The sequence below is a fragment of the Leptonychotes weddellii genome, chromosome 8 (assembly GCF_054177405.1).
Source record: "Leptonychotes weddellii isolate Sample4059 chromosome 8, ASM5417740v2, whole genome shotgun sequence".
In the NCBI taxonomy this organism is placed as follows: domain Eukaryota; kingdom Metazoa; phylum Chordata; class Mammalia; order Carnivora; family Phocidae; genus Leptonychotes; species Leptonychotes weddellii.
The window spans coordinates 59,162,696-59,184,853 of record NC_138376.1 but is presented as its reverse complement, the minus strand read 5'-3'; the positions used below and the strand labels follow the sequence as shown (position 1 = coordinate 59,184,853).

Here is a 22,158-nt window from a genome sequence, read left to right as displayed (position 1 = left end):
CTCCATCATACTTCTGTCTTAAATTTTTCATTAATGTTAAGGTTAATGCCATTATTACTACTATATTTATTGAGTGCCGGAAGCCATGGCAATAGATAAGCTCATTTATTTATCTTTCTATTATGCTGTCAGTTCTTTGAGGACTGTGCCTGAGTCAGAGTCAGCTTTGAATAATAACAAAAACAGTAGCAACCAATATTTATTGAGCGCTCATACAACTGTATATGGCTGACCTCATTTAAGTTTCACAACATGCTTATGCTCCAGGTACTACTGTAAAACCTACTTTACCACAAGATACATAGTAGTTATTTCTTTAAGATACATTCCTAGAACTGAAATTACTGCAAAAGGTTAAAACTATTTTTTCATGTTTTATTTATGATTTTAAAAAGTCTTTAATTTTTAGACAGTTTAGGTTTAAATAAAAACTGAAAAAGAGTCCCATATACCCTACACTCAGTTTCCCTTATTAATAACATCTTACATTAGTATGGTACATTTGTCTCAGTTATTGAACTAATGTGGAGTTAGTACTTTACTCAGATTTCCTTAGTTTTTACCTAATGTTATTTTTCTATTCCAGGATCTCATCCAGGATAATACATTACTTTTAGTTTTCACGTCTCCTTAGGCTCCTCTTGGCGATGACAGTTTCTCAAACTTTCTTTGCTTTTGATGACCTTGACAGTTTTTAAGGAGTACTAGTTATTTTATGTAATGTCCCTCAATTGGAATTTATTTGTTTTCCACATGATTCTACTTGGGTTATGGGTTTGGGGTATAAAGACCACACAGGTAAAGTACCATTTTCATTACATCAGAGCAAGGGTATATACTATCAATGTTTCTTATTGTTGATGTTGACCCTCATCACCTGGCTGAGGTAGTGTTTGTCAGATTTATCCACTGTAAAGTTGCTCTTTTTCTTCCCTTTCCATATTGTACTCTTTGGAAAGAAGTCACTATGTGTAGCCCTTACTTAAGGAATGGGGTGTTATGCTCCACCTCCTTTTTTTAAAGATTTTATTTATTTATTTGACAGAGAGAGAGAGTGAGAGAAAGTACAAGCAGCAGGAGCTGAGGAGAAGCAGGCTCTCCACTGAGCAAGGAGCCTGATGTGGGATTCCATTCCAGGACCCTGGAAATGACCTAAGCTGAAAGCAGACGCTTAACCAACTTAGCCACCCAGGCATCCCTATGCTCCACCTTCTTGAAGGTGGAGTATCTATATAATTATTTGGAATCTTCTGCAAGAGATATTTCTTTCTTCCTCCCCATTTATCCAGTCATTTGTTTATATCGGTACATACTCATAAATATTAATTTTACACTTTGGGCTATAATACAATACTACTTTATTTTGTTGCTCAAAGCTTTGGACAATGGGAGCTCTTCCAGTTGTCTCTGGTGTTCTTTTGCCACACTTACACCAACTACTTTTCCCCTTTAATTTCTTTTAATTTCTAGTACTAAAAGATGTTCTGAGATCATCATATACATTTCCTGCCCTAGTCTTAGAATCAGTCATTTTTCCAAGGATCCCTGGTTATTTTGACTGGAGAATAGTATTACAAACCAAAATCTGGGTACTAAGTGTGCTTATTGCTAGTAGGGTATCAACACTTCTAAGCCCTCTCAGCTGATAAAGCAAAAACAATACATGCATATACTAACCTGTGTATATACACATATCGATAAATACATCTATATGTAACCGTCTGCATCCATACCAAGCTAAACATGAGTTTACACACTGATGTCTCCAATTCTGATCTATTACTACATGGACCATTTTAGCCTCCTCTCTTAGCTTACCTATTAACTTCCACTCCAACAGTGAGAAACTCGACTCACATCATTTGCCATGCATTTACTTGTTCAATTCTAGTGTACACATATAGCAATATCAGAATTGTTGACCTGTACTCCTGTGGGAAACCACTTTATCAATTAGAGTACATTGACTATCTGCAGTTCCTTTTGCCTTTAGTCTTACAGACTCTACTCATGTCCAAATTTACTTACATCTGCAAATTTTACCCTGACCCCTTTCAGTGAGGTCATACTATACATTTTGTAATGTAATTAGATTCTTTTGTCACAGTCTGTATTCCATCTTGGGATTCCCCAACCTCCTAAATGATTAAGAAAAATTTTCATATGGTAAGGCTCATTCTCTGCTGCAAAGTTCTATGGGTTGTGAGAAATGCACAGTGTTATTTATCTACCATTACAGTATTATATAGAATAGTTCCACTGCCCTACAAAATGTCCTGTACTAGACATATTCAACTTCCTTCTACCTCCCTGAGCCCATGGAATCCACATGTCTTTTTATTGTTTCTATAGTTTTGCCTTTTCAGAAATGTCAAACAATTGGAATCATACAGTCTATAGCCTTTTCAGACTGGTTTCTTTCAACTAGCAATATACATGTAGGTTTCATCTATGTCTCCCAGGGCTTGATAGCTTATTTACTTTTATTGATGAATAATATTTCACTGTATGAATCTACCACAATTTGTGTATCCATTCATCTATTAAAGAGCAGCTTGGTTGCTTTCAGTTTTTACTGATTATAAATAAAGCTATTATACACATCAATGTGCGACTTTTTGTTGGACATAAGTTTTCAAATTATTTGGGCGAATACCCAAATTTGGAGCACAATTTCTGGATTATATGGTAAGATTATATTTAGAAACTGCCAAACTGTCTTTAAAAATGGCTATACCATTTTTTTTCTTTTGCATTTCTGCTATCAGTGAATAGAGAGTTCCTGTTGCTCTGTAACTTTACCAGCAATTGGCATTTGTTAGGCTTCTTTGGAACTTAGCCATTCTAATAGGCATGTAGTATATCATTGTTGTTCTAACTTGCAGTTCTCTAATAGCAAAATGAGCATCTCACCTGTTTATTCTCCATCTGTATATTTTCTTTGGTGAGGTGTCCAGATCTCTTGCTTTTTTAAAAAAATCGAGTTGTTTTATTACTGTTGAGTTTTTTTTTTTTTTTTTAAGATTTTATTTATTTGACAGAAAGAGACAGCAAGAGAGGGAACACAAGCAGGGGGAGTGGGAGAGGGAGAAGCAAGCTTCCCGCATAGCAGGAGCCCGATGTGGGGCTTGATCCCAGGACCTCGGGATCATGACCTGAGCTGAAGGCAGACGCTTAACGACTGAGCCACCCAGGTGCCCCTATTACTGTTGAGTTTTTTTTTTTTTAAAGATTTTATTTATTTATTTATTAGAGAGCGAGCGAGAGAGAAACAGCATGAGAGAGGAGAGGGTCAGAGGGAGAAGCAGGCTCCCCGCTGAGCCGGGAGCCCGATGTGGGACTCGATCCCAGGACCCTGGGATCATGACCTGAGCCAAAGGCAGTCGCTTAACCAACTGAGCCACCCAGGCGCCCCTACTGTTGAGTTTTAAGAACACTTTGTATATTTGGAATACAAGTCCTTTGTCAGATAAGCGTTCTGCAAATATTTTCTCCAAATCTGTGGCTTGTTTTTTCATTCTCTAAACCATCTTTCACAGAGCAGGAGTTTCTATTTTAATGCCTTATCAATTTTTTTTTCATGGATTACGTTTTTATGCTGTATCTAAAAACTCATCCCCAAAACCAAAGTCACCTAGACTTTATCCTATCTTTTCATCTGGAAGTTTTATTATTTTACATTTTACATTTAGGTCTGTGACCAATTTTAGTTAAATTTCATAAAAGATAGATGGTCTATAATTTTTTTGTGTTTTCTTTTGTTTTGCATATGGATATACAATTTTTCCAGCACCATTTGTTGAAAACACTATCTTTTTTCCATTTAATTGGCTTTGTTCCTTTGTCAAAGATCAGCTGACTATATATGTGTGGGTCTATTTCTGGACTTCATGTTTCTTTCATTATTCTATATGTCCATTCATTCAATGCCACACTATCTTGGTTACTGTGGCTTGACAGCAAGTCTTGAAATCAAGTAGTGTTAAGTTCTCCGATTCTGTTCTTCAGTATTGTGTTTGCTATTCTTTTGCATTCCATAAAAACTTTACAGTAAGTATGTTAATAGTTACAAAACAGTTTTCTGGGATTTTGATTGGTATTGCCTTGAACGTGTAGATCAGATTGGGAAAAACCAACATCTGAACAACACTTAGTCTTCTAGTCAGTGAACATGGAATATCATTTCTCTCCATTTACTTATATATATTTTTATTTATTTCACTAGGGTTTTGTAGTTTCTATATAGATAGCTTGTATATAATTAAAATATATACCTAAATTAGATTTATACCTAAATATTTACTTTTCATAGATGCCATTATAAGTGATACTATTTTTAAATTTCAAATTCCAACTGTTCATTACTGGTAAAGCAATTGATTGCTGTATATTATCTCTGCATCCTATGAACTTCCTATATTTACTTATTAGTGCCAAAAATTTTTTGTTGTGGTTGATTCTTTAGGATTTTCCACATAGATAATCAGTGTTATATCTTGTTTTCCAATCTGTATAAACTTACTTTTCTTTTCTTATTGCACTGGCTATGACTTCCAGTACAATGTTGAATAGGAGTAGTGAGAGAGGATATCCTTGTCTTGTTCACTATTTTAAAGATTTTATTTATTTATTTGTCAGAGAGAGAGAGAGCACAAGCAGGGGGAGTGGCAAGCAGAGGGAGAAGCAGGCTCCCTGCTGAGCAAGGAGCCTGATGTGGGACTTGACCCCAGGACCCTGGGATCACGCCTTGAGCCAAAGGCAGACACTTAACCGACTGAGCCACCCAGGTGTCCCATCTTCTTCACTACTTTAAAGAGAAAGTATCCATTTTCTCATTTTATTTTTTTTTAAATTTTTTTTAATATATATATTTAAGATTTTATCCATTTATCAGAGAGAGAGAGACAGAGGCAGGCAGAGGGAGAAGCAGGCTCGTCACTGAGCAAGGAGCCTGATGTGGGACTCAATCCCAGGACCCTGGGATCATGACCTGAGCCGAAGGCAGACGCTTAACCGACTGAGCCACTCAGGCGTCCCCATTTTCTCATTTTAAATATGATGTTAGCTGTAGGTTGTTTGTAGAGATTCTTTACCAAGTTGAGGAAATTCCTTTTATTTCTTGTTTGCTGACAGTTTTTATTGTGAACAGATGCTGGATTTTATCAAATGCCTTTTCTGTATTAGTTGATAAGACCAATAAGAATTTCTCCTTTAGCTTGTTGACATGATGGGTTACATTGATTTTTGAACATTGAACCAGCCTTACATAACTAGAATAAGTCCCACTTGATCTTGGTGTCTACTTATTTTTATACACTGTTAAATTTAATTTGGTAATATTTTCTTGAGGATTTTTACATCTATGTTTATGAGAGATCTTGGTCTCTAGTTTTTCCTTTATTGTAACGTCTTTATCTGGTTTTGGTATTGGGGTAATCGTGGCCTCACAGAATGAGTTAGAAAGTGTTCCCTCTGGTTCTATTTTCTGGAAGAGATTGTAGAGAATTTGGTATCATTTTCTCCTTAAATGTTTGGTGGAATTTACCAGTGAAACCATCTGGGCCTGCATACTTTCTTTTTTGGAAGGTTATGAATTATTAATTACATTTTAAAAATAGATATAGTTCCATTTACATTTTCTATTTCTCCTTTTATGCATTTTGGTAGTTTGTGTCTTTAAAGAACTTGGTCTGTTTCATCTAAGTTATCAAATTTGTGGACATAGATTTGCTCAGTCTTCATTTATTATCCTTTTAGTGTCCATGGAACCAGTAGTGACGACCACTCTTTCATTTCTGTTAATAATTTGTGTCTTCTTTCCTTTTCACTAAGGATGGTTTGGCTAGAGGCTTATTGATTTTAAACCTTATTTGGCTTCACTAGACCTTTATCAATTTTATTGTTTTCAAAGATGCAGCTTTTGGTTTTGTTGATTTTTCTCTGTTGTTTTCAATTTCGTTAATTTCTCTTCTAATTTTTCTTTTCTTCTGCTTGCTTTAAATTTACCTTGCTCTTCTTTTTCTAGCTTCCTAAGGTAAAAGCTTAATGATTTTAGATCTCTTTTTCTAATATATTCATTTAATGCTGTAAAAAAATTTCTAAGCACTGCTTTTGCCGCATCACACACGTTTTAATGTTATATTTTCATTTTAATTTAATTCAGAATGTTTTAAAATTTTTCTTGAAATTTCTTCTTTGACCCATGTGTTATTTAGAAACATGTTGTTTAATCTCCAAATATTTGAGGTTTTTCAAGTTATTTTTCTGTTACTGATTTCTAGTTTGATTGTATTACGATCTGAGGACATACTTCGTATGACTTCTATTCTTTTCAATTTGTTAAGGTGTGTTTATGGCCTAGAATATAGCCTACCTTGGTAAATGTTCCATATAAGCTTGAGAAGAAGGCATATGTTACTATTGTTAAGAGTATTTTACATCAGATCAGGTTGACTGATAGTATTGTTTAGACCAATTATATCCTTCTGATTTTCTGTCTGCTTCACCCATCGATTACTCAAAAAGGGGTGTTGAAGTCTCCAATTATAATAATAGAGCTTTCAACTTTTCCTTGCAGTTCTATTAGTTTTTGCCTTATGTATCTTGACATGCTGTTATTTGGTGCATACACATTAAAGCTGTATTGTCCTCTTTATATTCTGTTGAATTTGCTTTGATAAATTTAAAAGGATTTTTACATCTATGCTCATGAAGAATGTTAGACTGTACTTTACATTTCTTGACAAATCCTTGTTAGAATTTGATATGAATTATGTTGACATCATAAAATAAGTTGGGAAGAGTTACCTTCTCCTCTATATTCTAAAAAAAAATGTGTAAGATTGGCATTATTTCTTCCTTAAATGTTTCATAGAATTTGCAATGATGCGACCTAGGTCTGGAACTTTTTGTTGGGATATTTTTAAATTACAAACTTAATTTATTTCATAGTTTATGGCTATTCAGATTTCACATTTCTTCTTGTTTTGGTTTTGTAAGTTACATTTTCTGAGGAACTAGCCCATTTTATCCAATTTAACAAATCTTCTAGTACAAAGTTGTTCATAATATTACCTTATTATCCTTTTTATGCCTGCAGGTTCTGTGATAATATCCTTCCCCTTTCATTCTCTTTTCCATCTTAGCTCAGGGTTTATCAATTTTCTTAACATTTTCAAAGGTTGGCTTTCACACTGTTGTTGGCTCTGCTGATTTTCTCAACTGGCTATTTTCTATTTCCTTTTATTTCTTCTCTTTATTATTTCTTTTACTTAGTTTTGATTTTACTTTGATTTTACTTTTTCCCCCAGCTCTTTAAGTTAGAAGCTTAGAGCATTGATTGTAAATCTTTCTTGTCTAATAAAAGTGTTTTATTTCTTTTCTTCTCACAGCTGCTTTAGCTACATCCCTCACATTTCAGTATGTTGTGTTTTAATTATTATTCAGTTTGGGGTATTTTCTAATTTGTATCTTGAATTCTTTTTTACCCCATGTGTTATTAAAGATCATGTTGCTTAATATATAGCTAGCAATTTTATTAGTATTTTATTGTTATTGATTTCTAATTTAATTCCTTTCTGGTTAGAGAACATAGGTGTATTATTTCAATACTTTGAAACTTATTGAGAATTATTTGAGGACCCAGAAAATCCTAGATCTTTGTGAATGTTCTGTGTGTACCAAAAAGAATGTGTATTCTGCCGTAATTGGATTTAAGATCCCATAAGCCTCAGCAAGGTCAAGTGATTTACTTTGTGATACAAATTTATATTTTTGTCCATTTATTCAAATGTAAGAGATGGGTATTAAAGTCCCTGACAATGATTTTGAACTTGTCTAGTTTTTACCTTAGTCTAAAAATTATTTTATGTATTTTGAAGTTGTTAAAAGATGCTTACTTTTTACTGACCTTTTTCTCTCTACTAGCCTTGGTCAGCCTCAGTCATAAAAAGAAACTTCAAGTAAGTCATAAAAAGAAAAAATTCTGTCACGTTTTAAGCACTCTTATTTGCAGTTATTCTATAATACATACATACATAATATTAAATGATATAAATAGTATGATAAAAAAGTACAAGATAGAATGAAGGCATATAGAACCTAGTCATGGAAATCAGGAAGAGCTTCTTTTTTTTTTTTTAAGATTTTATTTATTTATTTGAGATAGAGAGCACAAGCTTCAGGGAGGAGCAGAGGGAGAGGGAGAAGCAGGCTCCCTGAGCAGGGAGCCCGATGTGGGGCTCCTTGATCCCAGGACCCTGAGATCATGACCTGAGCCAAAGGCAGATGCTTAATGGACTGAACCACCCAAGCGCCCCAGGAAGAGCTTCTTGATGGAAGTGATATATTAATAGTAAAGTGGAAGTTAGCTTTAATAGAGGAGGTTATGAAAAGAGCATTCCAAAAAAAGGGAAAATTTGTGTGCACAAACCTTGACGCAAGGAGGAGCTTGGCTCTTTGAAGAAACTGAAAGAAGTCAAGAATAGCTTCATTGTAGAATGAATGAAGGCAGAAGTGGCAGTGGCATATGTGGAAGCTTGGAAGCTTCCTGAGAGCAGTGGGAGCATTAAGAAGTTTTAAGTCAAAAAGCACCATGATGTGGTGTGCAATTTTTAAAAAGTACTTAAACCGTTGTGAGAATAAATTGTCGCAGGCAAGAAATGGATGCAGGGATTTCAGTTAAGAGGTGACTGAGGTGATTAAGATGCAGGAGATGACGGAGGCTTAGGTTTAAGTATATGTAGTAGAGCTGAGGTAAGTGGAAGAAGTCAAAGATAAATTTTGCATGTAGAACTGATAGTTGGTCATGGATTGGATGTCAGTGGTAAGAGAGCATAAACTGCCAGTAATGACTTTTGGCATGTGTGGAAATAGAGAAATATGAAAGAACAGATGTAGGGGGGAATAGGTTCTAGTACACTGAATTTCAGATGCTTAAGTCACATCAAAGAGAAAGTATTGCATAAGATATGAGCTTGAAAGAAGGCTCTAAGCTGGAGATACACATTTTTTGGAGTTATAAACAGGTGGCAACTAATGCCATGAGAATGGATCAAATAATTTAGGCAGGAAGTATAACTATAAACAAAAGAGAAGACTATAAAGCAACCAGAAAGAACTCTAACATTCAAAGGTCAGAAAGAAGAGGAGGAGCTGGTGAGAAAAAAGAAAAAGGGACCAGATATATAAGTGATGGTATAAAAGTCAATACTTTCCCTCTATTGATGTCTTCTAGTTTTGTGTATGGATTCTTCGGAATAAAGGTTGTTTCTCCAAGGTCTGAAGGACATTATTCGTTTTTGTATAGTTATTCATCTTGTGTGTATGTCCCACTGCACAGTTGCTGGGCCCAAAACATTGCAGCTAATTACTAGGATATTTCTTTAAATTCATTCACATACAGTAATTTTCCTTAAGGCATTCCCAGAGTATCAGGATGGTTCATGAAAGATGGCTTCTGGAATTAGCTAAACACTGGCCTGGAACCAAGAATCAGATTTTTATACTAAGTCCTTGAAATATAGCCAATTTATTTCCTCTATGATGATGAATTAATTTCCCCTCAGGAGCCCGTCTATCTTTTCCTACAATGAAACCAGACTCACTTTAGTAATGGGAAGACAAGAGCAGGGTGAAGAGGCTTCTCCTTAACACTTTCCATTTATTATCAGATTTCTTGGTCAAGGTTTATATCACTGGTAAAGATGGATATGTTACCGGATGTAGTAAATGAAGGGACTGGAAACCCAGAAAATATTCAATTGAGAGTGACAGAACTTTTCTTGATGTAACCAAGCCAGGAAGAGCTGGCAGACATACCATGGTTTGGCAGATTTATCACTCTGTTCTGGAATGCATGACTTGAAGTGTGGCTACAAGGCCTTAAAGGATGGCTATGTGAAGGAAGACTGGACCAGTGGCAATGACCATAAAAGAGAAAGATTATAGACTGGGTGTACATAGTGGATGACCCCAAAATGATGATTATCCAATGTAAGCTATTTGCAGTTAAGATACTTGGAAAGCTTGAAAAAAAAAAAAAAAGATTCTTGGAAAGGGAGTAGCATATGCTCCTAGAAGTGTGAATTAGAACTTCCAAGGGTTATACAGTTTGAAAATGATCACAAGACATTCTGATACATAATTCTTTTGGAGGTGGCGGTGGGTGAGTCTAACTTATTTCCAGCCTCCAATATGCCCAGTTGAAAAGTATAACAAATCCAGTAAAAGACAAATAAACTGGGAAAATACACTTGCAACATATATAGCAAACTTGTTAAATTTATTACATAAAATCTCTTATAATCCATAAGAAAAATAGACACAACTAATAGTGTGCAAAGAATGTAGATAGGCAGTTCTCAAAAGAAAGAAGCTAGAATGGCAATAAATATAATAAACCACTAAGTAACAATGAAATAATATTTGCCTATCAGATTGGTAATGATTACAAAACATAATTAAATTAATTATTCAATATTAAATTCAGTGAGGAGAATGGGGTGTGGGGATATGAGCACACTTTCATAGATCTTGGTGGCACTGTGAATTGATATAACATTTCTAGAGGATAATCATGTATCACAATTTTTAAATTAAAGCTCCCTAAAAATAAACAAATAAATAAATAAAGCTCCCTGACTCAGAAATTTTCCTTGTAAAAAGTTATGCTAAGAAAATAATTAGACATGTTAACAAAAGTGTTATACAGGGATATTATTAAATATTACTCACCTTATGCCTATGTAAGGATAGGCTCTCTTAACTCTGTACAAGTCCCACACACCATGTTTTACACAATGAATACTTAAGCAATGATGATGATGACACAAAACAACTCACAGTTCTTGCTGCAGTTATGAGATTTTCACACAAAGACACACACACATACACACAGTTAAGTTTGTTAACTGTACGTCATGATGATTATTATTCATTAAGTGGAAGTGGATTATCACAAAGGTCTTCATCCTCCACATTTTCACATTGAGTAGGCTGAGGAGGAGAAAGAGGAACAGTTGGTCTTGCTGTCTCAGGAGGCAGAAGAGGTGGAGGACATGGAAGGGGAGTCAGGAGAGGCAAACACACTAGGTGTCTCAGTGTAACTTTACAGAAATGCACTGGAATTCCTATCTGACTTTTTTGCTTTTTTTTTTCTCTAAAATGTTTTGATATGGTAAATCTTTCTTCCACTGTTAATTATAAAGCAAATGTATCATAGAAGGGTCTGTCATAAAAGAAGTCAAAAGAAGTCTTGAATAATCGGAACACTTCTGTCAGATTGTCTAATGTCAATTTGTTTTCTGGCGCTGCTTCTTCCATGTCTTCTTCCTCATCATCTGGCACTGGTTCAAAAGCATTCATCTCCATCAAGTCGTCTTCTGTTAATTCTTGTCGTGTGGTGTCTCTTAGCTCTCGAATTTCTCTAAGATCCATATCTTGAAACCCTTCACCCCTCACTTTTTTTTTTTTTTGCCATATCCACAGTCTCTCTCATGATTTCCTTGATTGGCTCTGTCATAAATCCTAAGAAGTCATGCACAAAATCTGGACACAGTTTTCTCCAGCAGGAACTTATTGCTTTGGGCTTGATATTTTTCCACAGCTTTTTCTATAATAGTGATAGTATCTTCATTGGTGTTATCCTTCCTTACTTTTATGATGTTCTCCCTATCAGCGTTCTTTTCCATAGTTTAACAATCCTTTCCACAGAGTACCATGTGTAATGAGCCTTAAAGGTCCTTATGACTCCCTGATCTAGAGGCTGAATTAGAGATACTGTGTGTGGGGGCAAATAGACCACTTCAACAACTTTGCTGTTGAACTCGTAGGATTCTGGGTGGCCAGAGGTATTGTCCAACATCAAAAGAACGTTAAAAGGCAATCCCTGCGGTGCCTGGGTGGCTCAGTTGGTTAAGTGGCCGGCTCAGGTCATGATCTCAGGGTCCTGGGATCGAGCCCTGTGTCAGGCTCTGTGCTCAGTGGGGAGTCTGCTTTAGGATTCTCTATCTCCCTCTGCCCCTGCCCCTGCTTGCTCACTCTCTCTCTCTCTCTCTCAAATAAATAAATAAATCTTAAAAAAAAAAAAAAGAAAGAAAGAAAGAAAAGGCAACCCCCCTATGGACAAGGTCTTTCCTGACTTCAGGGACAAAGCATTAATGGGACCGATCCAGAAAAAGGGTTATTGTTGTCCAGGCCTTGTTGTACAACCAAAAGACTGGCAGCTGGTGTTATCTTTTCCCTTCAAGGCTTAGGAGTTAGCAGCTTTGTAGATAAGAGCAGTCCTGATCATAAACCTGACTGCATTTGCATAAAACAGTACAGTTAGCCTATCCCTTCTTGCCTTAAATCCTGGTACTCACTTCCCTTCCTTACTAATAAATGTCTTTTGTGGCATTTTATTCCAGAATAGGGCACTTCTGTCTGCATTATAAACCTGTTTAGGCAGATATCCTTTCTCCTTAATGATTTCTCTCTTTCTTTCTTTTTATCTCCTCAATTTCTTAATGGTGTCTGGGAACTCATCTACTGCTTCTTGGTTGGCAGAAGCTGCTTTTCCTGTTATCTTGACATTTTTAAAGCCAAACTTCTTTTTAAAATTATCAAACCATCCTTTGCTGGCATTAAATTTTCCAACATCACATACTTCAGCTTTTGTTTTAAGTTTTCATATAGTAACTGCTTTTTTTTCAAATCATGTTAGAGTCTATAGCTATGCTCTTCTTATAGCAATCCTGAAACCACATAAAAGCTGCATTTTCATTATGAGATAAAAGGGATTTTGCAAAAAGTGCAAGGTTTATGCACCTGCTGGCAGAGCTGCAGTAACAGCTTCATGACTTCTCTTTTCTTTCTTTCTTTTTTTTTTTTAAAGCAACGGTCCTTACACTGGATTCATTCATCTTGATATAGCAGGCGATTGCACCTGCAGACCTAAATCTATGCTACATATCAAGCAATTCGCCTTTTTATCATAATGTCATGCTTTTCTCTGCTTCTTGGGAGCACTTCCAGCATCACTAGTGACACTTTGTATAGGTCCCATGTTATAACCTTGTTATTCACGGTTTACAGTATTGCACTAACTGTGATGAAAAATATGTGAGAACGATGAGAGATCACTTTTTACTGTGATTTGCAATTTACTAGAGAGACAAACTACTCACACAAAGATGATTAGTATCACACAGTGCTTTAAGCGGATACTGGCAACACTTGAGCTCACCACAGTAGCAACAGGAAGGGGCTATGAAATTATTATAGTGGTACAGTATGTACTAGTTAATTTCATGCAGTTATGACTTAATATTCTATCTTTACCTTTGTTTACATTTCTCTCAACTGTTAATGGTGCCATGTATGATCTGTAAATGTTTGTGTGGGTAAGTTTTGGTAAGTTTTAATTTTTTGTAATAGATCTGCATATATTTTATGGTAGCAAATGATAAAATAGATTAGTATCTATATATATTTTATGCATTCATGACATACCTTTTATTTTTTTTTATATTTCTAGACTATGTGGTTCATCTGTGAATTTTTTCAAATTGTTGTAAATCTCCAAAAAATTTTTCAATATATTTATTCGGAAAAAATCCATGTATAAGTGGACCCATACAGTTCAAACCTGTGTTGTTCAAGGGTCAACTATATTACCAATGATTTTCTCCCTTTTCTGTATTATCTACAATTTACTCCTGTAAGATTTAAGGTCTTTCTATAATTCTTCATCAAGCTACTTGCTTTCACTTCTGATTCAACAGATTTTTAGGTTCACTTTTTTTTGAAAGCACAGGTTGCTGATGCTATTGACAATGTGGAAAGGCAGAAACACTAGGGAAACAATGGATAGCTTAATTTATGTTGTTAACTCTGTATGGGCTGTAAGAAATGTTAAAATATTTTGCTATTTTAGATAAAATCAATTTTTATTATAATCATATCCTCTCTCAGTTTTTTAGATAACTTTATCTTACTTGTATTTAACCCATAACAAAGAACTCTAGTCCAAAAAATTTTGCAGATACTATGGATGCTTATATTTGATTTTGTTCTGTCATGATGCCACCAAGATCTTGGTTAGATGGCTGCCACTCTAGGTGAGTAAATATGCAGGTCTCCTTCCCTTTGCACAGATTAGGTAGGCTTTGATTTAGTCAGCCACTAGTATTTGTAAACCACTAAACCACTTGTGAATTGAGAATGTACTGGACTGTTAGTCTCTATGCTGGGTAATGGAGTTCCTGAGTGAGTAAGTTCTAGAGTTCTTGTTCTTAGTGTATATTTACACAGCTCATAAATGCAAATAAACATACTACTCTTCCAGGGAGTGTGGAGGAAACTGTTACCCCTTAGATTTGTCATTACTTGTCTGGGATTTTCTTATATGTGATAGGCGCCCCCTAGTGAATAAAGGGACTTAAGCTGGCCTCTATTCAAAGAGGCTAGAAAAATATCTGAAGCTGTTTTAACAAGTTCACACTGTATTAAACAAGTAAAAGAGAGAGGGAAGCAAACCATAATAGACTCTTAACTATAGAGAATAGAGGGTGCACTCCTGATGATCACTGGGTGTTATATGTAAGTGATGAATCACTAAATTCTTTACACCTGAAACCAATTTTATCATATATGTTAACTATTAGAATTTAAATAAAAACTTGGGAAAAAAAGATGCTAATGTTTTGTATGTGTGAATGCAGGTGAGGGTGGGGATCTGTTCTCCTTAAAAAGCATCCAGGATTTCACAATATAAAAGTAGTAATCAATTTTCGAGATGAAGGCCAAACTAATCTGAACTTTGGTTCATCAACTTAGGTCATCAAAGTACATGAGTAGAGCACTGATCTTTATCTACTCTCCAGGTATTACAACTTGACTGGATTTAAAAAAAATGTATGTATATACATATAGAGATATATTTACATACCTCTATATCTATACCTATATATATCTACTAGAATCAGTATGATACACATAACTTGGGGTTGAGACTTGAGAAACCATAATTCAATCCAGAAAATTTAATCTGGTAAATATATTTGATAAATTACATTTTTTTGGTTAATTTCAGGAACAGAACATTAAAGAAGACTGTGGTTGCTTGAGGCAATAAATCAATTACATTTAATTATCTTTTCTCATTGTAAAGCTCCTGTAACTTATAATAGTCTTCAAGTTCTGAAATAAGTATTATAATTTTAACATCATCATAAATATTAATTATTATTTATAGCACTGGGTTAGGTCTTCAGTGAAGAACCGAAAATAATTCTTATCCTCTACGATGTTTCCAATATAAAATAAAGTCAAAGAATATACAACCAAATCAACTGGAAAACAAATAAATCAAATAAACATGATGAAAAACAGTATTCACATTATTTTAACAGTGTTAAAGAGCAGACGCAATCACACACCTGACTGTGGCCTCTAAATGGAACTTCCTAAACCAACAATTGGAGAGAGGGTTAAACAAAGAGTAGGTCATGCCTTTAGGTAACAAGTAGGTGAGAAGTTTACCAAACTATTCTCAAAGATCTTGTTTGATGTCAGAAACTATCAAATTAAGAACTGTATGTAGTGTATATTTGCTACTTTTCAGGTGGTTCACTTTTCAGGGGTAGATTATCCTGTTGCCTCCCACTTTATTATCTAAACATTTTTTTAAAATAAATACTTTTCTTCTTTCACCTAGATTGTCCTGTGTTTCCTGAGCAATGATCCTTTTATGTTCCTCTCAACTCCTTCAGGTCCAAGAGGAGTTCTCTAACTGTAAGTTCCCTCTCGGTCCTCCTTCTCTGAAGCTATAACAACCCTATTTAATACAACTATATTGCTTTGATTATTCCACGTATATTAAAAAGTTTACAAAACACATGCAAGCATTCATTCAAATTATTTGTCAACTGGTTAATCAGTAGACCCCACAGTCCATTCTCCACCACTGCAGCGTGGAAGACAAATATCACTTGACTAACTTGGGATAACTTGTGCATTTCTCTTGTCATGACAGGCATGTGCTGGTGGGGGTGAAAAAAAAAAGGAAGCCAAAGGAAATAGAAGTGAATGACAGGTAAGGACCAAAGGTCTCGCCTACCTCATCCTTGCCCACAAAACGCCCATTCTTCCCCGTCCTGTTTCCTAAGATGTATCAGGGATGGATGCGAGGTCACCCGTGGGAAGGCGACATGCTCCTCCGCAGGGGCGGCGTACCCTCCTCCTGAAGACGGAGACGGAGAAGGAGGCGTGGGGAGACTCGCGGGGGTAGGTAGTCAAGAGGCGCCCAGGTGCCTTGCTCCCGCGCGACCTGAAAAAGTGTGAGACACTAGAGGTGTGGGACGGCGCGCGCCTGCGCGGACCTGACTCTCGCGGTCCCACGACAGCCGCATCCCTGCGCAAGAGTCCTAGCGCGCGGGCGGGAGGAGGGGCGTCGGCCCCTCCGCCTCGCGCGCGGCCACGTGACTCGGGACGAGGAGATTGGAGCGGCGGCCGCGCGAGGCGGCAGACTGGTGCAAGCGCCTGGCGCTTACGGGAGATCTCCTCCTCCTCCTCTTTCTCCTAGGAGCCTGGACGGTACCTTTGCTCCGCCCGGCTAGTCGACGCGGCCGCCGCATCCCTGTCGCCGCGGCGCCCCGAGGAGAAGGAGAAAACGCAGCTGGGCCGCCGCCGTTAGAGGGGTCCCCGGCTGCCGCTCGCTCCGTCGGCCGTCGCCTCGGAGGTCAACCCTCCCACGGTGTCTCCGCTTTCTCCTCCCGCTGCCGCCGGCGCCCGCTTATCGCCGAGATGGGGCTCCTGGACTCGGAGCCGGGCAGTGTCCTCAACGTGGTGTCCACGGCGCTGAACGACACCGTGGAGTTCTACCGCTGGACCTGGTCCATCACAGGTAAAGCGGATGGCTTCTCTGTCTTCGTCCGGCCCTGCGGGAGACACCAGCCCTCGGCCCTGCAGTCCCTTGCTCCCTGTGGCTGTTGGGATGCTGCGGATCCGAGGAGATGCCGGGGCGCGGGGACCGCGGTCGGGCACTGGTTAATCTGATCCGAACGTTAAGGCCTCTCCCTCCGCACTCCCCCCCTCCCCCCCGACGCTCGCACGGTTTTCCTCTGAGCCTCCATCTCTCTTCAGCTTCTCGGATGCTGGAGCTGACATATCAGATGGAGTCTGTGCTGCTAAGGGCTCGACGCAGGAACCACTCCACCCTACACCCGCATCTCCCAATCTCATCTGACCGTTTTAACTTAGGCACAGGATTGATTTTAACGTTTAGTAATAGTCCATTTGGCGAGATGGCTTGGGGGAAGGAGGAGGGCACCAGTGGTAGCTGTGTTTTTGCTTCTTCGGCCTCCTGATTGCTTTGACACAACCTGCTAACCTGCTAGTATTTTGTCTAGCTCATCCATCTACAGTGTAATTTGGAATAAAAAGTAAAAAGCCATTGTTTGGCTTCTTGAACCTTGAAGAAGGTCAGTTTCTGAGGCTTTTTCAACAGCAGATATGTTTGAAGTGATTGTGTTTTGCGCAGTGCAGTGCAGTTAGGGGGAGGGGGAGGCTAAAATACCGGGAAAGAAATAAGTCTTTAGGAAAGGGGTCTCTACAGCAGCACCTAGAGGTTGTCCCAGCAGCCTACATATATACAGTTTTCTTAAATTAGCAAACTTTTCCCTTTAGCGGTTGGAGTATTTGACAGGGATCTTCAGTTGGTTGATTCCTCTAGTGGAAGTATTTGTGCTATTATTATGTTATTTTTACACTTTACCATTTATTTTCTTAATTTGCTTCATTTGCTTTTAGTTTTAAAGCATTTAAAGGTTTTTGAAATAAAAAATTAGCCCAACAGGATTTTAGAAATGATCTTACGATTTAAAATTTAGTCCTTTGCAGTATTGCACCGCAATCCCAGCAGTGGAAGAGACTAATGTTACATGTTGTGACTCTCTGCCTTCCTCACCTAGAAATGAAAATATATTCCTGTAGTTTTGTATTTGTTGTTAGTGTAAATGGGACAGTGGTTACAGCATGATTACAATACGTGGGATACGTTTTGTGGAGAAAATGTGTGCTGGAATTATTTCTGTGTGTGACAAAATGATTCTTTGACATTGATGAGGCTTTAACTTCTTTAGTAGGAATCTCAAGTTTGGCACTGAGAAATAAGCTGTTTAATAAGCCATTGTGATTGAAAATGGTTAAAAGGCAGCTTTTAAGGGAGTCTTTCCTTAAGTCTTTCTTCTATGTGCTGTTACACTGAGGTTATGCTGTACCTACAAAAACTGAGAAGGATATACCCTTCCCTTCATCTCTGTGACTTTGGTTATTTAGACATTGCATCAGGGTTTCCCATTACACAATTGTGCAGAGCTGAACATCAGCTTTGGCAGATAATTGCACTTTGCATACTTCAGAGTTCAGACATTGTCAAGGTTCTCCAGTCTCCATACAGCCGGAGCCACACCCAGAAGTTCTCCTTCCTGTCTATCATTCCCTTCCCATCTCAGAGCTTCCCTGCCTCTTGAGTCTCAGAAAGACAAACCGAGCACAAAGGTAGAATAGACCTTTCTGTCTTGGTTCATTCCTTCCTAATGGTGCTGGTGTAAAAAATACCATGAATGAAATAGGAAATTTTATGCCGTTGCTTCATGTGAAAGCTTGCTACTACCCTGTGAAGGGCATATAAAATAATATTGTAGGCTAAGCCTGAGAAGTGAGAGTAGCCACTGGAACACAAGTGACCTCTCACTAGCAAGTCAGAAGGAAGGACGTATTCACCCATGCTCTGGCTATCCACTTACGAAACTTGAGACTGCTTCCTTGCTTTCTGTAATGAGCTACCTGGTGTAGGTAGATGGCATTTCTTAAACCAACTTAGAGGCTTAGTGGGATATACTTTGTTCTGCCTTGCTGCTGTGAGGAGGAATATTTTTTAGATTCAGGCAGAATAGACCTGAACCCTATGGTTTCCCATTTCCTTTCATCCTTAGCCCAAGCTCTCCATGTTTCCTTTCTTTGACTCATTCACATTGCTCTGATTCCACGAGTATCTCCTCTTGCTATAATTTCACAAAAACCTGAGTGAATGAGTTTTGAAATAGAAGAGTAGCTTATTACATGAGGTTGAATAAAAAGATGAGTCAGATGTTTGGAAAGAGGGGGAAATAAAGTGGATGGAGAGAAAGATGGTCTTGAGAAATCTTAGTGAGTGTGGCAAAAGGATACAGATTATTCAGAGAGAGCAAGATGTGAACTAGGCTCTGTGCCCTTGAGTGCTTTCATCCCTAGACTGTAGTTCTATGCTTCTGCCTTTGTTTTATTAGTTCATTAACTGTTTCTCTCCACTGAAATTTCTACCTAAGTATAAATGAGTATATCTACTTTGGACTGTCATAATAAGAATAGTTACAGATTTGTAGAGTATATTTGGTGATTCAAGAGATTTCTGCCCCAGGGCAAACAGTTTCTAGGAAAAGACCATTTTGTGCTATCATATCAAATGGTGCTATTTAATAAAACATAAAGCAATGTTCAAGGCAATGTATAAAAACTGGGCTTTTCAGAGGCACATATCTAGCAAATACAGACTATGACCCATAGAGTATTAACACAGAAAATGTTACTTTTACTGTAATTGTTAATACTTTATACATTGGTACTAAAACTGAAAAAGCTGTACTTTTAGAAAAAGAACAAAAATAATTTTCTACTTCCCTATATTATATTTTTAGATATTTTGAACAAGTAAGTTAATCTCGGTTTATATTAATAGGAAAGTATAGATGATGTAGAACTTTATACTAGTTGGTGGCATGGGAGTAGGAACTCTGATGTCATTGTATTTTATTCTTCTATTCTTTTACTTTATGAGTACATTAAAATTATTAGGACTGGGATCCTAGGCTCAAATTATATATATAATCAAAGTTGTATGTAAATTTTTAAAAACTGGTGAATCTTAATATTCTCCAATTTATAAATACCCAAATTATCTACATTATCTGTTGTATTTATTTTAATAAATCCTTATTAGTAGCCTTTTGTGTTAACTGAAATTAGTATAGAAGCATCCTACAAAGTTAATAGCCAGCATGCCTACAATAAGGCCAGATATCGCCTGAGCCGCCATATTTCTTTTTGACCACGTTTTTAAACAGCCATTGTTCATGAAGTATGTACACACACGTGCGTGTGTGTGTGTGTGTGTGTGTGTGTGTGTGTATGGGGTGGTGGTTGGCATTGCTCTCTTGGGATTTGAACTTAGAGCATAGAAGGCCAGCTTAGCTGGCCTTAAATTCATTTTGGAGGGCAGAAGGGAAAAGGGGATGAGTAGTATACGAAGAAGGAGGACGCTGTAAGATGATGATGAAATTTGGAAGCAAGGCTTATATAATCATTTATTCTTTTCTCATCACTTACTATGTGTAGGAATAGTTCTGGGCTCTGGGGAGAGAATGAGTGCACTTGGTCACTGCCGCCTTGCTTGGTATCATGGTCTGAAGGCATGATCTGTGATCTGTCAGAATCAGGCCTAGCTGGCACATAGTGAAGTCAGAAAAGCCCTTCTTCCTATTCTTATCTTCACTTCTTTTACCTGCACCACAGTCTTGAGTTGTAAGATTCTATTTTTAGAATATTTTGGCTGTCACCATGTAGAGTTGATGTGTATATTTTCAGAGAGTATTTGGATAGGTAGACTAAAAAGGGCATCAAAGACTAAAAATTCATGGAAACTGGGAATGTTTTTAAGATAAGTCCGTGAGTCATCCTGGCTTGCTGAAACTGGAGGCTTGTGGGAAGGGACATTTAACTCAACTCAAATAATCTGGGGTAAAAGGTCTGTCCCAGGGAGTTCTAGGTCCCAGAGGAGCATGTGTCTTATAGTATATTTACATTAGTATTATTATTTGTCACAATCAATGTATAGTCTTTAATCTTTGTTATTGTCTAAAATATGTTTTGTTTATTTAGCCTAGCCTGGAAACCTAATTATCATTTTTAATGTTTCTTTGAGAAAAGACACTCTAAATTCTAGGCAGCTAATTAAAGACAAATATGTGGAACATCAGCTCCTAACATGGGATCTCCCTTAGCTAGTGTTTTCAGTGAGGTCCTAGAGTTATCCTTCTGTCTCATAACCTCCCTGAAACCTCTAGGAGGTCCATACCGTTTTAGGGTTTTTTTGTTTTTTTGTCTGGTTCTTATTTTTGATGGCAGACTCTTGGACTTTAACATCTGATACTCTTGTCTATTCCCCAGCAGCCTCATCACAGAACATCCAATCACAGATGAAATTACAGGAGGGTAAAACAATGCAAATTCTAAAACTGGTGCCAGGACACAGTTTTATACAGTTAGATTTTTTGGCTTAGGGAGACAGGTTTTAAGAATTACATAGGTGATTATATCAGACTGTACCTTTGTGAGCTGCAAAGAAGTAGTCATCTTTTTAAAATTGAAGTTGTTAGTTTTTTTCTCAAGTCACATGATAAATGTCATTAGTGAGTGATTTAATATTAGTAACCTAAGTATTATTTTAGAATTTATCGAGTCATTTATTTATTTTTTTTTTTAAGATTTTATTTATTTATTTGAGAGAGAGAATGAGAGAGAGAGAGCAGGAGAGGGGGGAGGGTCAGAGGGAGAAACAGACTCCCTGCCGAGCAGGGAGCCCGATGCGGGACTCGATCCTGGGACTCCAGGATCATGACCTGAGCCGAAGGCAGTCGCTTAACCAACTGAGCCACCCAGGCGCCCTATCGAGTCATTTATTATTTCAAATTAGACATTTAAGAACATAGAGAAGTGTTGTGTGACAGAATCTGTCTTTTCTCACTGTAGATGGCTCTTTTTTTCCTTTTCATGATCGGGACATTTCTTCTTTTAAAAACCAAGGTGTTACTGTTTTATTTTCCCTTGGAATGAGAATGAATTCAAATACATTTTTAAAACTCATCAGGGTTTTGATTTTTAGAAAAGAGAAGGGAGGAAACACATGGCCTTTCAAAACCAAGTTTCCAAATTTCCTTTTTAACCTGGTCCTCTGGTATATCCTTGTCCATAGACCTCTAGCTCCAGCCAGCTGGATAACTCCCTCTTGAGTAAAACATGCACATATCTATCTTTGTTTTTCTTGTCACACTGTTCCCTGTGCCTTCACTGCCCTTTCTC

At 37.3% G+C, this 22,158-nt stretch overlaps 2 protein-coding genes across 2 annotated transcripts in view; one reads left to right on the top strand and one right to left on the bottom strand.

Moving 5' to 3' along the window:
* The window catches only part of TTK (TTK protein kinase), a 78,147-nt gene extending 61,870 nt beyond the window's left edge, over positions 1-16,277 (bottom strand). Inside the window, exon 1 of the mRNA XM_031018588.2 lies at positions 16,100-16,277. The gene's annotated coding sequence lies outside the window, so the exon portion shown is untranslated. The remainder of the gene's footprint in view (positions 1-16,099) is intronic.
* Positions 16,278-16,520: 243 nt separating this feature from the next.
* ELOVL4 (ELOVL fatty acid elongase 4) overlaps positions 16,521-22,158 on the top strand; it is a 32,191-nt gene continuing 26,553 nt past the window's right edge. Inside the window, exon 1 of the mRNA XM_006728623.3 lies at positions 16,521-16,885. Within this exon, the coding sequence (XP_006728686.1) occupies positions 16,786-16,885 (100 nt within the window). The 5' untranslated portion in view covers positions 16,521-16,785. The remainder of the gene's footprint in view (positions 16,886-22,158) is intronic.